General features: G+C 38.4%; 1 protein-coding gene across 10 annotated transcripts in view; it reads left to right on the forward strand.

Annotated features, from left to right (window-relative positions):
- GNAT3 (G protein subunit alpha transducin 3) overlaps positions 1 to 13420 on the forward strand; it is a 68719-nt gene extending 55299 nt beyond the window's left edge. For all 10 annotated transcript variants that reach the window (XM_045000778.1, XM_045000788.1, XM_045000779.1 and 7 more), the window contains 5 exons: positions 2580 to 2737; positions 6801 to 6929; positions 9034 to 9163; positions 9551 to 9704; positions 11253 to 13420. In XM_045000778.1, coding sequence (XP_044856713.1) covers positions 2580 to 2737; positions 6801 to 6929; positions 9034 to 9163; positions 9551 to 9704; positions 11253 to 11443 — 762 coding nt within the window. In that variant the 3' untranslated portion in view covers positions 11444 to 13420. The remainder of the gene's footprint in view (positions 1 to 2579; positions 2738 to 6800; positions 6930 to 9033; positions 9164 to 9550; positions 9705 to 11252) is intronic.
- Positions 13421 to 15857: the final 2437 nt, after the last annotated feature.

The raw sequence follows: 15857 nt of genomic DNA on the forward strand, positions 1-15857 counted from the left end.
TCTGCTGCTGGTGCACAGAGGAAGACATGACCTAATCTCCATCCCCCACTTCTCTCTCCATCCCCATTAGGGTGGCTGGTGGCACTAGTGGTGCTGGTACTTTCCAATCCCTGAGTGCAGATCAAAGTAACAAAACAAAACAACTTTCAAAAATTAAAAAGAGAACAGGCAATTTGTTCCAATGGTTAGAACACAAGACTTGGAATTAGGACACCTTGATCTCATTCAGTCAAAGGCTTGCTGCATCTTACTCTAGGTAAATGCCAACATTATCAAAACTGTGTGCCCAAAAGTAAGTTTCTACATCCTTACTTAGGCACCTAACTCAGTAGCCTGGTGTTGAACAGCCAGAACACACATTCAAATTAATAGGAGTTTGGGGTATTCGGCACATGTGAAAATCAAACAAGTCATTTAGGTGCTTGCATTAGGCACCCACCTTTGAAATGTTTGCCTTATTATTTTAGCTTTATACATGTGCATGGTGCTTTGCAAAAATATCTTAGAAGACTAGATCCTTGCCCTGAGGGACTCTCAGAGTAGGTAAGAAAGATCACACAAAACAAGGAAAAATTCACTTCTGTGCTGATGGTGTGAACGAGGCCTACACATCACAGGTTCTGTCTACACTGCACACAAAAAAAAAAGACCCATGGCAGCGCGTCACAGAGCCTGGGTCAACTGAACCAGGCTCCCGGGGCTCCCACTATGGGGATAAAAATAGCAGTACAGATGTTCAAGCTGGAGCCCAGGCTCTGGTACCCACCCCTTTGCCGGGTTTCAAGAGCCTGGACTCCAGCCTGAGCCCAAATGTCTATACTGTCATTTTTGTCCCCAGAGCGTGAGTCCCGCGAGCCCAAGTCATTTGATCTGGGCTCTGAGACCCGCTGCCATGGGTCTTTTTTTTTTGCAATATAGACATACCCACAGAAAAAAAGATTAATGTGGGACTACAGTGATGCACAGCCTTATGCTTGTCCTCTGCACAGGGATGAATTTTTCCTTTAGTGAAGATACAAAACAATGGGTAAGGAAGAAAAACAGGGGAGTGGCTAAACAATCAAAAATGGAAAAACAATTTCACCAAAAACATTCAAAATTTTGAATCAGTTTCTGTTTTGCAGAGTTCAGAACTGAACTTTCATTAAAAAAAAATCACAAAATAAAACTTTATAAAAAAGTTTTGGATTTTCGGACTTTGGAATTTTAGTTTTTCGCTCTCCCACGCTTCTCTTCCTGTTTTCACCACTGAATGTAATAAAATGAATGTTTTTGTTTTATTTTGTTTTTCTCATTTTTTTCATTATAACTTGTCAAAATTTGTCCAACTTTTGAGAAAGTTCCAGTGTCAAAATTCCAGTGTTTCAATTTTGCAAGTCTGTTACTTTTCCAAAGCTGAGTAAGTTTTGAAAAATTACAGAGTGAAGAAAAGAAAAAGGAAAAGTGGGAACAAAAACCAAGTCTTTCTATTGTATTCGGTGGCAAAAAGGAAAATGGGGCATAAAGAAGGAAAAGCAAAAGTCAGAAATTTTAAAAAATAACTGTCTCTTTTTGAAAATCAAAACAAAAAATTCATTTTGAAATTAAACGAAATAAAAATGTCTTACATTTCTAAATTTCCCATTTGAAAAATTGAAATTTAGAATTGAAAATGAAATTTTCTTGGGGGGGGAACAATCATTTATGAAGAAACCATAATTTTTGGTTGAAATTTTTCAAACAACTATGAGGCTATTTGGTTGCAGTCATTTCAATTGTCTTATTATATTACTTAGCTTGGTGAGAAATGATGGTAAGGGATTATTTTCTATAATTATCCACTGATATGACAGTGTATCAAGTGATCCTTATATCATCAAGCTCTTTATTTAAACTCTGCTTCTAAGCCATTAGGTATTGAAAAAAAATATATTTTCCTCATAGTACATTGCCTGCCGTCTTTTCTTGATTAATTACAACAGGACACACACAACTATGAATAATATATTTAAAACTGCCACTCTTTTCTTTTTCAATTACAGGTTCTTTCCCTAAAGTCCACATCAGAAGGGAAATGCATTCATTAGCTGGATTCACTTAGCAGCTGGGGGCACGGGGGAGAGTTGTAGTGCCCTAAAGCTAACAAAACCTGTGTAATTTTTTTTTCCAATTACATTAAAAATATTCTTAAGAAATATTTAAGTCTTAAATCTCACTAACACTTTAGCTCAGATGACATGTCTCTGATATTACATAAAAAAATCTTTCTTGCCATGTCGATCTGCTGTGAATAGCTCTACTGTATTAGGATGAAATTGACCTGTGGTACAGAAAGCCAGAGGATGTTCTCTTAAGTCCTGTTTTGGACCTGCACCAGAAAGTGGTGTGATAAGCTGTGAGGCCATGCAGGTGTGTGTATGTGCTCCCTGCCCCATACACACACAGAAAAGTTCCACAGATCAACATAATAACAAAAAAAAAACCACTACAAGAATGAGAAATTCCTAAACCACTACGATTCATTATAAAATAAGTATTTTTCAGAAAGAGATCAAGGACCACAATATGTTTGAACTCTACTTACTGAAATTTCCCTTTAGGAAGATGAAAGACAACTGTACACTATGGCAAATTCTCTAGAGGATGGATCCATGACTCCTGAATTGTCTGAAATCATAAAGCGACTGTGGAGTGACCCAGGAATCCAGGCCTGCTTTGAAAGGGCAGCAGAATATCAGCTCAACGACTCAGCAGTTTAGTAAGTGACAAGAATTATACCTTAAGAGCGTTTAGCTTTTACAATGATGTGCTCTCAAAAAAGACCTAAAATTAGATGGTCTTTACCAGAGCTTTTAAAGGGTAGTTTCTACTAGACATTCATTTATTATTGCTGTCACGGAAATATAGGAAATATAGCCTGAATATTGGGAGAAAGGCAGGGATGCATCAGATGTGGTGGGTGAAAATGAATGCCTGGTAACTTGAAAAAAACCAAGCCAATTTTTGATTTGCCTATGATGCATTAGTCACATTTAAACAAAGAAAACAAGTAATGATAAAAGGATATTTCATTCTCTGAAATTGGGTTGATAAAATAGTTGAAATATTCTTAGACTTTTGTAAGGTATTTGATTTAGTACTACACAACAGTCAGACTAAAGAATTAGTACTATACAATATCAATCACATGGATTAAGAACGCCTAACTGACAGATTTCAAAGTAGTTATCAATGGGAAATCATCATTAAAAGGGAGTGTTTTCTAGTGGGGTTTCCCTGAGGTTGGTACTAGGTTATTAGGTTCACAACATTCAATCAGAGAAATTGTATAAAAAAATATTCTTTCTGGAAGGTGGCAGTTGCAACGTGACACTAATTTATTTCTTAAAATCCAGAACCATAACACAAAGAACCAAAAACAGTGAGAAAGTAGAGAGACACAACTCGTCCCACCTTGCTCTAGGTTGGCTCTTGGAGACTGACTCTGAAAGACCCAGGTCATCCACTTCCCTTCAAACCCCTTGCAAACTTAAAGTGATAGCTTGTAATTTTAACACAATTTTCAATACACCACATAGGCTTGATGCTAGTCAAGATTTTCATCAATGATCAGGAAGTAAGCAGAAAATCATTGATAAAAATGTGTGGATGACACAAGATTGGTAGAGTGGTAAATGATGAAGAGATAATAGATATTTCTAAAATACCACTAGATACCGATATGCATCTTTAGGCGCCTAAATATCTTTGAAAATCAGACCTTCAGACCATGATCCTGCACCATTAAAGAACAAGTGAGTTTTCCCATTGCATTCAAAGCTCTCATGGTCAGCTTAAAGCCTACTGGAGCTAACTAGCCATTCTAAAATTGCACTTAAATTACTTTTAAAACTACTTAGGCCTGGTCTACACTAAGGGGGGGGGTCGAACTAAGGTACACAAGTTCAGCTACACGAATAGCGTAGCTGAACTCGAAGTACCCTAGTTCGAACTACTCACCCGTCCAGACGCCGCGGAATCGAAGTCCGCGGCTCCAAGATTGACTCCGCCACCGCCGTTCGTGGTGGTGGAGTTCCGGAGTCGACCGGAGCGCATGGGGAGTTCGAACTATCGCTTCTTGATTAGATGCGATAGTTCGAACTCCGAGAAGTCGAACCCTCCGCGTCGACCTGCGCGGTAAGTATAGACCTACCCTTAGATTGTAAGTGCTTTGGAGTAGGGACCATCTTTTTGTTCTGTGTTTTGTTCAGGGCCTAGCACGATGGGAACCTAATCCATAACTGTGGCCCCTAGACGCTATTGTAATACAAATAATACATAATAAAAGCCACTTCCTCAGATGGTGTAATTCAGTATAGCTCCACTGATTTCTATGGAGATAGTCCAATTTACACCTGCTGAGGATCTGGCCCCAAGAGTTTCATTGACTGATCTTTGAACTTTTTTGTTAGGTGAGTAAGTTTGGACACTCTCCTTCTTTCTGGTGTTTTTATTGTTTGTTTGTGTTTCTTAAACTTCTTGAACTCTGGAGGCCATCTGTATTTTTAGGGTATCATAATTTAGAAATTCCTTGTCCAAATCAGTTCAAATTTGGCTGAAAATTTTTACCTTAGAGTCAGACACAATTTATCCAAATTTAAGGTCAGTGTAACGGGGGAAAAAAACCAGGGTTATCATAGAAATTCAGTTGCAGCCTGAACTATGGAATGACAGAACTAGCACTTAATGCTTCCGACTTGTTTAGGCACTTGATTATTTTTGTGTTTAAGAAGACCCAAGGTGCGTGTATATTGACTAGCATACACACATGTGCTTTACTACATTTATACATAGTGAGGACTGCCGTGGCTCCTGCCTCCCACAAACTGACCTCTGGCTAGAGTAACTGCTAGGCCATGTGCTCAGAGAACAGGAATTTAGACCCAATGAACAAGAATTAGATGACAATTTTAAAACAATAGGTTGGCCATTTCTGCTGGACAAACATAACAGGCTGTCATTGAAATACTCAGATGAGCTGAAGTACTCTTCCTTCTGTGAGGTCTATTCAGTTTACAATATGAAAATCCCATTTGTTTACTAATCTGCAGGGACTGGGAAATCCCAGCGCTTGCACTTTTTAAATTTGCAGGTATGTTAAACAGTGCCAGATTAGGATGGTGAGCTGCGGCGTTTGTTTTTGTAGTGCTCTGATTAGCTGAACTGTACATAGGCACATCCCACGCTGGGTGGATCTTGTGTGAGAGATGAAAAAAGCACAAAGCCTAAGAAACATCAGAGAGACGGCCATTCCGGCTACATTCCTTGTTTGCCTTGATAAACAAATCACTGCAAAAGTGCCAGCTCACAGACATCCTAGAGGTCTGAAGATGCTGACACCATTGTTAGATCACATATCAAAACTGATATATTTTGCCTTTACCTTTTGTCGCTATTTGGACATCAGGTGTAAGAGTCAATATGCTTATAAGCCAAAAAAAGTTCTTGCCTTCCTTTTTGTTGCTGGTTCATAACTCTCTTTATGTTAGCTTTTAACCTCTTAATGGAGGGAATCTTTACATGTTAGGGAGTTGGATTACTGATGAGCCATTTCTAAACCTTTACTTGAAGTTAAAAGGGATAGGAGAAGGGTGAGCTTCAGGATGATCAATACACTCAAGACTCATGAGATCTGGTTCAATCCCTGGCTCTGCCACAGATTTCCTGTGTTATTCCAGGCAAGGCATTTAAACTTATGTGCCTCAGTTTACTCCTTGGTAGAATGGGGATGGTACTCCTCATGTAACAGGGGTGCTGTGAGGATATTAACAAAATGGGCCCCCAACTTGGGTTAAGCCTCCCTGTGCTACTATAATATCCATGTGAATTAACAGTAGTAATTAATAATAAAGAAGACACACATTCCTGGACCTTCAACTTGTATATTCATGCATGTGCAGGGAAATGAACCTTAGTTGTGAATTCTTCTGAACCATTAGGTTCACTCATTATGACATTATTCCATTTAGAAGAGGAAAGATATTATAGCAACAACCTGGCAGCATTGTCTAATGCTCAGTTTCCTGGCAGATCTCCTTTTATCAGAGGGATTTTGTCACGCTGGCAACTTCTACTTCAGGGGTAGGCAACCTACGGCACACGTGCCGAAGGCAGCACGTGAGCTGATTTTCAGTGGCACTCACACTGCCCGGGTCCTGGCCACCTGTCTGGGGGGCTGTGCATTTTAATTTAATTTTAAATAAAGCTTCTTAAACATTTTAAAAATCTTATTTACCTTACATACAACAATAGTTTAGTTATATATTATGGACTTACAGAAAGAGACCTTCTAAAAATGTTAACATGTATTACTGGCACGCAAAACCTTCAATCAGAGTGCTAAATGAAGACTCGGCCCACCACTTCTGAAATGTTGCCGACCCCTGTTCTACTTGATTGAACTAAGTTAACTAGACAACCTACCTTTCTGACCTGTGCTTTCTTAGCATGCTGGAGGAAGATTAAAGATGTGCTGGAGCTGAAGTTTTCCAACAGATGTTGAATGCATGGAACTAAATTCTTTTCTTCTTTATGAGGGCAGATCCCTATTGAAATCTATGAGATACCACTCTGTATGTGAGAATAGAATGGATCCAAATAAATACTTTGACACAAGTGTAACTCTATTGATTTCAGTGGAGTTTCTCCCAGTTGACAGGTGTGGAAGAGAGAATGAGAAGCAAACACAGGCCCATTTATATTGGGGAAAAAACACTCAGTTTTATTGGTATCAGAAATCCCCTTTGATTCACGGATTACTAAACTCTGTTAAATTTCTTTAGCTATCTCAATGATCTGGACAGGCTGACAGCTCCTGGATATGTTCCCAACGACCAAGATGTTCTGCGCTCAAGAGTGAAAACAACTGGAATTATTGAGACTCAGTTTTCCTTCAAAGATATGAACTTCAGGTATAAAACCCTCTGATGTTTCTTGGTGGGTTTGTCACATTTCAAGCTCTTTGTAAAAAGTTGAAAAAATAATTACAAAAGCCTGATTCCTCTGGATGCTACTTATCCAGAAAGGCTGGTATGTTAATAACTCAGTTGTGGTATCTTTGAACCCTTTATTACTTATTTGATAGTTCATAACTGAAACAAGCAAAATACTATGTTGTAAACTCACCAAGTTTAAGTTCATAATGAAATGCTTTTTAAGAGATCCCTGAGGAATTTGAATTAGGGTTTAATCTTGCAGTCCATACACAGGTAAAACTCCCACAGTCTTCCTGTCTGAGTAGGGATTGCAGCAGCAGACCTAAAAGAGCATCTTTACATTTGCGAATGTCTAAGAATAGGTTTCATGCTGTGCCACCTGCATGGTGCCTTGTGATTCCTGTGAAATTTGGTTACCTAAATGATTTTAGCAGCATGCAAAAACATTTTACTATTACGGATTTGCATCTACTTTCTTTCTTCTTCTTTTTTTACAGAAGAACTATGATTTGAATTGGAATTGAAAATTATTAGTGTGGGTCAAAAATTGGAATTTCTATCTGGTGTGAAATTCCAATACTTCAACATTTGTTTTCATCCTGAATCAGGAAGAAGAAAAAGAAATCAAAATGTCATCAATTTTCTTGGAACAAAAGTTCTGAAAAATATTGATCAAAACTAAATGGTCCAACATTTTGAAATCTTTGATGTTTCATTTCAGTTTGTTGAACCAAATCACAATATTTAGTTTCAGCTTTGTTCAATATCTAACTGCCACCACCACAACTCCCCCGCTACCTCCTAGTTTGGGTGCTTCATTCCCCTCATTCTCTTCTATGGGCTGGACTCCATCTCCCACCACTGTCATGGGATTCTCATGATGCACCGTGACAGTTCAACTGGACAGGGGAAACTGCAGGGCACCATTAGAGATGTAGTCCAGCCAGGGAGCCCAGCTCATAAGGTAGAATGGGGGCATGAGTCACCTCAACCAGAACTCATGCGAGTAATTTAGGCAAATGCAGATTAATGTCAAATGGTCCCAAAACAAAATGTTTCAATGTGACAGACTAATATGTTTCAATTTGAGTTGACTCCGCTTGGATTTTATCACTGAGAAAAATTTAAAAAAACCAGCAGTCAAAAATTTTCCACAGAAAATTTTGATTTTGAAGAAACTGCATTTTTCATTGAATAAACATTGATGAAAAATTCATGACCAGCTGTCATAATTATGCCTTATGCTTGAAAATTGGCTATGTCTGCTTCCAACTAAGATCTTTTCCAGACACAGAGTAAAACATCCCCCTGTCAACACACCTATACTTCCAACTAAACAATTTTTGAAAAGGTTCATATTAAAAATATACAAGTACCTCATAGCTCAGCTTGATGATCAAAGGCTCCTAAGTGACTAAATCCCTTTTAAACATTAGATTTTTGACTCCTAAATCAGTTAGGCATTGCAATGATGAGTGCAGCAATACCTAAATACCTTTAAAACTCAGAGCCTTAATTGCTACTGCTAGGTCAACCAAGGTTGGATTCCCTTTACTCCTATGCTTTCTATGGATCGATCTGCCAGCTCGCCACATGCACAAGAATTAAACAAAGAAAATGATAATGGATTTGTGGTTTTTTTTTTGTTTGTTTGTTTTAAGATTAGGGAGACTCCCTGTCTGTGTCTATTACTAAGGGCCGCCTCCCCCATTCATTTCAATGGGAAATTTAACGTCCACTCCTGCACTGAGCTCTGGGTGGATGGGTTCCTTTACCTTTGCGGAGCCCTAGTGACTTAATTGGAGCTCTGCATGAATGCATGGGGCCAGCCACACACAGCTCCTTGGAGAAGTAGGGCTTTGGTTTGTACTGGATCCCCAATACACATTTGGAAGAAAAAATGCAGGTCTGCTTGGCTTCCCCAAGGGGGAAGGAGAATAGTGCCCACCCAAGGCTTGAGCCAGCTACATATTTTACAATATCCATCCATCTCTAGTTACTTTGTGTACTTTGGAGGTGTGAGTGTGTCTTCAGTTATCTACTGTTACACACCGTATGCATGTTATTTTTTTCTGCCCAGAATGTTTGACGTGGGTGGACAGCGATCAGAGAGAAAGAAGTGGATTCACTGCTTTGAAGGAGTTACTTGCATCATATTTTGTGCTGCACTCAGTGCCTATGACATGGTCCTGGTGGAAGATAAAAATGTGGTGAGTCAGAAGGAAAAAAAAAATCTCTTGTGAGTTGTGAAGATTTAATGTGTTCTCTGATGGTACATTAGAAACCTTCCCTTCCCCTGTTTGCCAGAAGCTGGGAATGGGCGACAGGGGATGGATCACTTGATGATTACCTGTTCTGTTCATTCCCTCTGGGGCACCTGGCATTGGCCACTGTCTGAAGACATGATACCGGGCTAGATGGACCTTTGGTCAGACCCAGTATAGCCATTCTTATGTTCCCTTTCCTTTTCCTAATACCCTCCTTTTAACGGTTAACACACTATACTGGTATATTGATAGAAGAGCACATCAGAGTACAAGTAACACAAGATGATGGACTCTGTCAGCTTCTAATCGGCACCTTTTGCATTTTAACAGAACAGAATGCATGAAAGCCTTCACCTGTTCAACAGTATCTGTAACCACAAGTACTTTGCTACCACCTCCATTGTGCTGTTTCTAAATAAAAAGGACCTCTTCCAAGAAAAAATAACAAAAGTTCAGCTCAGTGTCTGCTTTCCAGAATATGATGGTAAGGTGTAGGTTTCACAATGAAAAATACATTAAAATAATCAGCATCGGCAAAGTTGCCAAGAGCTATCAGAAGGTTATTAGGGCAAAAGGGCATTATGTTATCATTCTGTGTGGATGCTATACTAATACACATCCAACCAAATTCAGAATCAACATAAGCAGGTGCAACACCATTGAAGTCAATGGAGTTTCACTTACTTACCCCAGGCCTGAATCTGGCCCCTTTTTTCTGCATTATATAAAGATATAGTGTAAAATGTGTGAATGCTGGTGCTTTTAGGAGGTTATAATTTCTATGGATATAGAAAAAAGCTGTTGTTACAGGCTCGTGCAGCAGAACATGTTAAGTCAGGTTACAATCCACCATTAGAAAAACAGTGCCATGATCCAGACTGTTATCCTAATGTGTACATTAAGGCCCAATTTTTCGAAAGTGACTAGTAATTTTGAGTGCCCAACTTGGAATACCTTTCACAGGGGCCTGATTTTCAGAATATGGGTTCTCCAGCACTTTCTGAAATTCAGGCCCCTTAAAGGTGTCTCAAGTTGGCTATCCAAAATTCCTACTCAATTTTGAGGCCATATAGTTAAACAATATGGGCCAGATTTAGTGGAGCTATGCTGATACCGGCTTAGGATCTGGCCTTGCATAGACATGACTGAGGTCCACCATTGTCTTCAGGCAGCAATCAGCAAAAGTTTTCTCCTCCACATTCTGCCCTTGGCTTAAGTGGATCCCCTGAACCTCCTTCCAGGATCCTTCTTTCCGTTAGGGAAGCACAAATACAATGCAGGAAAATTACGTAAAGAAACAATTATTGAATCCTTAGACCTATTTGGCTTTCTTGCTTTTTCTGGATCTTTTTCCTATTTCTTCTTCTCGCCTGCCTTTTCATTTCTATTTTCAACTCTTTTTTTCCTTTCCATTTTTGTCCTGCTATTTTCTCATCTCTTCCTGTTTCTCCCACTTACTGCTCTCCTCCCTTTGTCAAGTCCCCCAACTCTTTTACCAGTAGAAAAACAGCTCAATTTTCCAGGCTGTTTCAAAAGAGTTCAGCAATTTTGAGTGCCCAACTAGAGACACCTTTTAAAGGGGCCTAATTTTCAGAAGATGGGTTCTCAGCATTTTCTGAAAATCATGCCCCTTTAAGGTGTCCCAAGTTGGCCACCCAAAATTGCTAGTCAATTTTGAAATTTGAGATGTGTGATTTTTCTTGCCTCTTTTTACTCCTTCCTCTTCTCACCTTCCTTTCTGCCAGTCCTTTCTTTTCTATCTTCAACTCTTTTTTCTTCCTTTCCATTTTTGTCCTTCTATTTTCTCCTCATGTCTTCCTCTGTTTCTCACACTTACTGCTCTCCTCCTTTTGACAAGCCCCAAACCAGACCAATTATTTACATGATAAAATATGAATTTTGGTGCTTAACTTAATTTCAGAATTTTCAGGCCTGGGTGCCTCAAGTTATCTTCCTGACAGAATTGTTTGTTATCAGCTGCTATGAAGCCTTTGGTGAAAAATGTTTGTCATCTGCTGTTGTCTCCCACTAGGACTAAACACATTTGAAGATGCAGGAAATTACATCAAGAAGCAGTTCCTAGACTTGAATTTAAAGAAAGAAGACAAGGAGATATATTCTCATATGACCTGCGCCACAGACACTCAGAACATCAAGTTTGTTTTCAATGCAGTAACAGACATCATAATCAAAGAAAACCTGAAAGACTGTGGGCTCTTTTAACCATTTGCTCCCTCAGCTCCATCCTCTCTATCTTCCTCTATCTCTCTCTTCTCACCACTCTTTATCCTGCATGTTGGTTGTGGTGGAAAGAGAAAGTGCTGTCAGCTGGGCTTTGGTTAGATATAACTTTATACCTTGGATGTAGTTTGCATTGTAGAACAAAGACCCCTGTAAGGAGTGTCATGAGATTATATGATCCTGATGTTGAGAGATTCTGTGCTCCCATATCTCTTATTGGAATCAGTAGGAGTTTCCCACTAAAATCAATATGAGTTAAAGTTGATCAGCATTTCTCAAGATAAGGCCCTGTATTCTTCAATGATGGGGGGAAAGTGGTGGAAAGTGAAAGACAATATGCAAGAAGGGTTGTGTGGGGTTTTTTAAGGTTTAAGAAAACCTTAATATTTAAAAACATATCTCTGAATGTTATCCAGTCATTTCAGTTCAGTTTTCTTGTGTTTTCATGTTACATTGATGGTTCAAAATTATGTTGCATTAATACAACAATTTTTATGCAAATATAGAATAACATGCCCTTATGGCATTTTAGATTGTTGTATTTAGTTGGCTTATGGTGCAGCAATGCAAATCAGATTTCTCAATATTATTATTTGTGTCAAAAAGTTTACGGAATATATATGTAGAAATACATACATAATTCATACAAGAGCTATATACTGAATTTTAAAAAAATGTAATATTGGAAGCATGAGGCATCCAATTTGGGGAAAAATCATTGATATGCGGTAGAGCAGAATTAGAGATATACCTTACAGTACATCCCTTAAGGATAAACTGCAAGTCTTTCTTTGTAGCTGCTAAGACATGAGTTTAAGGTTCTGAAACCAATTATCTCTGGTCATAGTGTGATAGCTGCCATCTTGGATGACTGAAAGATCTATATATGTGCAGAAAGTTAAGGGGTATAGAGAACATATAAATAAACATATGAAGGGGCAAACACCAAAGAGGGAGAGGATTGAAATGTAGGATTAGTGGAATAAAATTAAGAAAGGAAAATTTTAGTCCTAGTTTCAGGAAAATCCTTTTGACAGTAACACCCATTAGACCTCATATAGTCTCTCACTTGGGTCTTTTAAAACTAAACTGAATAGAACACTAGAAAATGGAGTGTAGTGGACAGTCCTGCATTACACAAGATGACCAAATACAGTAGGGTCTGCCATTCCTAATATCTGTGTTTCTATTAACTTCTGAATTGCAGCCCTTTAATTGACATTCATTATTTGTATTTTCAGTAATGTGTATTCAATGCCAACGCATTGGGATGACTTTAAATCAACAAATCATGTTTAAAATGAACGCTGTCAAGAGTGGCAGCATCAAAATTAATTTCTGAATGCCTTTTTTAAACCATGGCTTATAACTGAAAAACCCATGTGTTATTTATGATATCGTTCACACCACTTCAAGCAAGAGCATGAGCAAATGAATGGACCTTATACTGTGCCCTGAAGTTCAACAAATGTAAATTGCACACTGTGGGGTTTTATGCTGCATCCTCTGAAGCATCTGGTGTTGACCACTCTCAGAGACAGGATTCTAGGCTTCAAGACCCATTGCTCTGATGCAGAATGGCAATTTCTTTGTTCTTAAACTTGAGATCTTGAAAGCCAACAACAGGAATGAGCTCCAGCATTGCGGGCCCAACACCAAAAATATTCTAATGCTCCCAAAAGTGCAAATATAATGACTTTTAAGAGAACTTCTTCTGATCTCAGCAGTCAGAAAGGCAGTATCTATTGTACACAGAACCAGGACTATGCCTGTAAAATGACCAGTTTTTCCCCTCAGGAATATTTGCATGCAAAACCTGATCTTTTCACAAATATTTGCAAACTTTGTCAGAAGCAAATCTCTCACCGAATACAGCCCTTCACTGCAAAAAGATCTAATTTTGCCAACTAAGGAAACTCATCAACTTGCTTAAAATCACCACAAGAAGAAATTTACTATGGGCCCAGTTCTGTGAGGTACTGAGAGCCATCCACTCTCTTTGAAGTCAACATTCACAGCAAAGAGAGATTGAAAGTGTTGGGAACACTTTCAGGCCTAGAGATTATGCATCTATCTCTGAATACTGATTTATTTAAGAATAGAGAGCAGATTATTAAAAATGAACTTCTAATTCCTGATTTCTCAATTGCTTTTTTATCTTTTAAAAAAACCATAATTAATATAATTGATTACTTTGTAATACATAACACTTCTTGAATCTGCACACAGAGCCAGCAAACATGAATAATAGCCATATCAGATGGTACCTACCAAAATTTACAGAGTGTCACATCATGGTTCTGACATCTACCGGTAGAACTGTTGAGTTTTTGTTTTTTTCCCAGAAATCCTGATTAAAACAAAGTGCACCTAAAATTCTAAGTTAGAACAGCAGCAATTATATCAGCAAAGCAAGGAAAACCCCCAGGGATCCTTTTCAGATTGTCTCAAGCCTCAATGAAAATAAATGACCATTAAACATTTTCATAATCCATTTGAGATAGTAGGATTTTGGGGGAAAGCAATTCTGTACATTCATTTCATTTTGCAGTGTAACAGGGCAGCAGGATTATTTAAAGAAAAACCACTAAATCTCCATGTACTTTATTTGGATTTGATGCTGAACTGATTGATTTGCCTCTAAATCTCTCCCAAATAGTGAGCAAACAGTAGTCTCTCTCTGGTACTGTGTATAGGAGTCTACAACCACATGGGGGCATGTTGACACCATTTTTCTCCTTTTAAAATATATGGCAAAACTTCATGGATAAACTTCAGTATCAGTTCTGTGCTGCTACCAGTGTCTGTAATGGAACACTACATAAAAATGGATTAGACATAATTCCTTCTAGACACACAGTTCAAGCTCCCAGTCCAATAATATACAATGCCATTCAAGCAATACCATAATATAATTTATATATTTTGTACGCACATACATGCACACGGTGGCTAAACATTGCTGAGTAGATACTCTCCCAAATTACTGTGCATGAGAATGGATACAATAGAATTGTAACAGAGATTATATTCAGCATTAAATCCTCCATCAAGATTCTGTTATCTTCAAGAAATCATTCCAGTCTGCCTTCAGTAAGTTGTTATACAAGGGACTGATCTTGCTCACACTGACTTCAAGGGGAAAAAAGAAAACCTATACTTTAATGACACCACTGACATCATATATAGAACCTTTCATCCATGGATCTCAAAGCACTTTACAAATAAAAACATTATGTCTTGTTGGGTGACAAAGGAGATCCATGCCAATTTAGACTTGTAGCCTTTATTTTTTGGGATTTTAGAGTAGCAGCCGTGTTAGTCTGTATCTGCAAAAAGAACAGGAGTACTTGTGGCACCTTAGAGACTAACAAATTTATTTAAGCATAAGCTTTCGTGGGCTACAGCATCCGAAGAAGTGAGCTGTAGCCCACGAAAGCTTATGCTCAAATAAATTTGTTAGTCTCTAAGGTGACTGTTCTTTTTATTTTGTATGTTTTAAGACAAAACTGCTATACCACCTATCAGTTACACATGCATGGAAAAACAGATAAGCCAATAAAAGAAACTGATCAAGTTACCTCTCTTGGGAACAGGGCAACTTTTTCCAAATTTTTGTTCTCAGCTATGTTCTTCCCCTATGTTTTATCCACTTTCCTATTGTCAATGACCTATCTTTTCTCTTCTGTTCTACGCAGACTGAGTTACCTCATCTGCGTACATATCCCTTCTAAACTCCTGGATAAACATTTTATGCATAAATCATAATAACTAACCTAAGTAATGCATTTTGTTTAACCTACTATAACTTACTTTTATCTATTTACTTTTATCTTTTATTCGCCACTGTTAATCCTACTGGCTCCCTCAAGTTGCTAGAAGTGGTCTATTTTTGTGGCCTTGGGTTTTTGCTGGTCAGTTTGTCTTGGGGAGCACCTGAAGTTAACAGTTCCCTCAGAGAATCATAGAATATCAGGGTTGGAAGGGACCTCAGGAGGCATCTAGTCCAACCCCCTGTTCAAAGCAGGACCTAATCCCCAACTAAATCATCCCAGCCAGGGCTTTGTCAAGTCTGACCTTAAAAACCTCTAAGGAAGGAGATTCCATCACATCCCTAGGTAACCCATTCCAGTGCTTCCCCACCCTCCTCGTGAAAAAGCTTTTCCTAATATCCAACCTAAACCTTCCCCACTGCAACTTGAGACCATTAGTCCTTGTTCTAGTCATCTAGTACCACTGAGAATAGTCTATATCCATCCTCTTTGGAACCTAAGTAAAATAAAAATCAATGAATAAATATATTATTTGTGTCATTAAATGGTCCCTTACCACTGTTCAGTGGTCACAAAATCATGTGCATAGAAATTTCACATGTACCTTTATGTTTCCTAAAAGA

The sequence above is a fragment of the Mauremys mutica genome, chromosome 1, assembly GCF_020497125.1.
Source record: "Mauremys mutica isolate MM-2020 ecotype Southern chromosome 1, ASM2049712v1, whole genome shotgun sequence".
Lineage (NCBI taxonomy): Eukaryota > Metazoa > Chordata > Testudines > Geoemydidae > Mauremys > Mauremys mutica.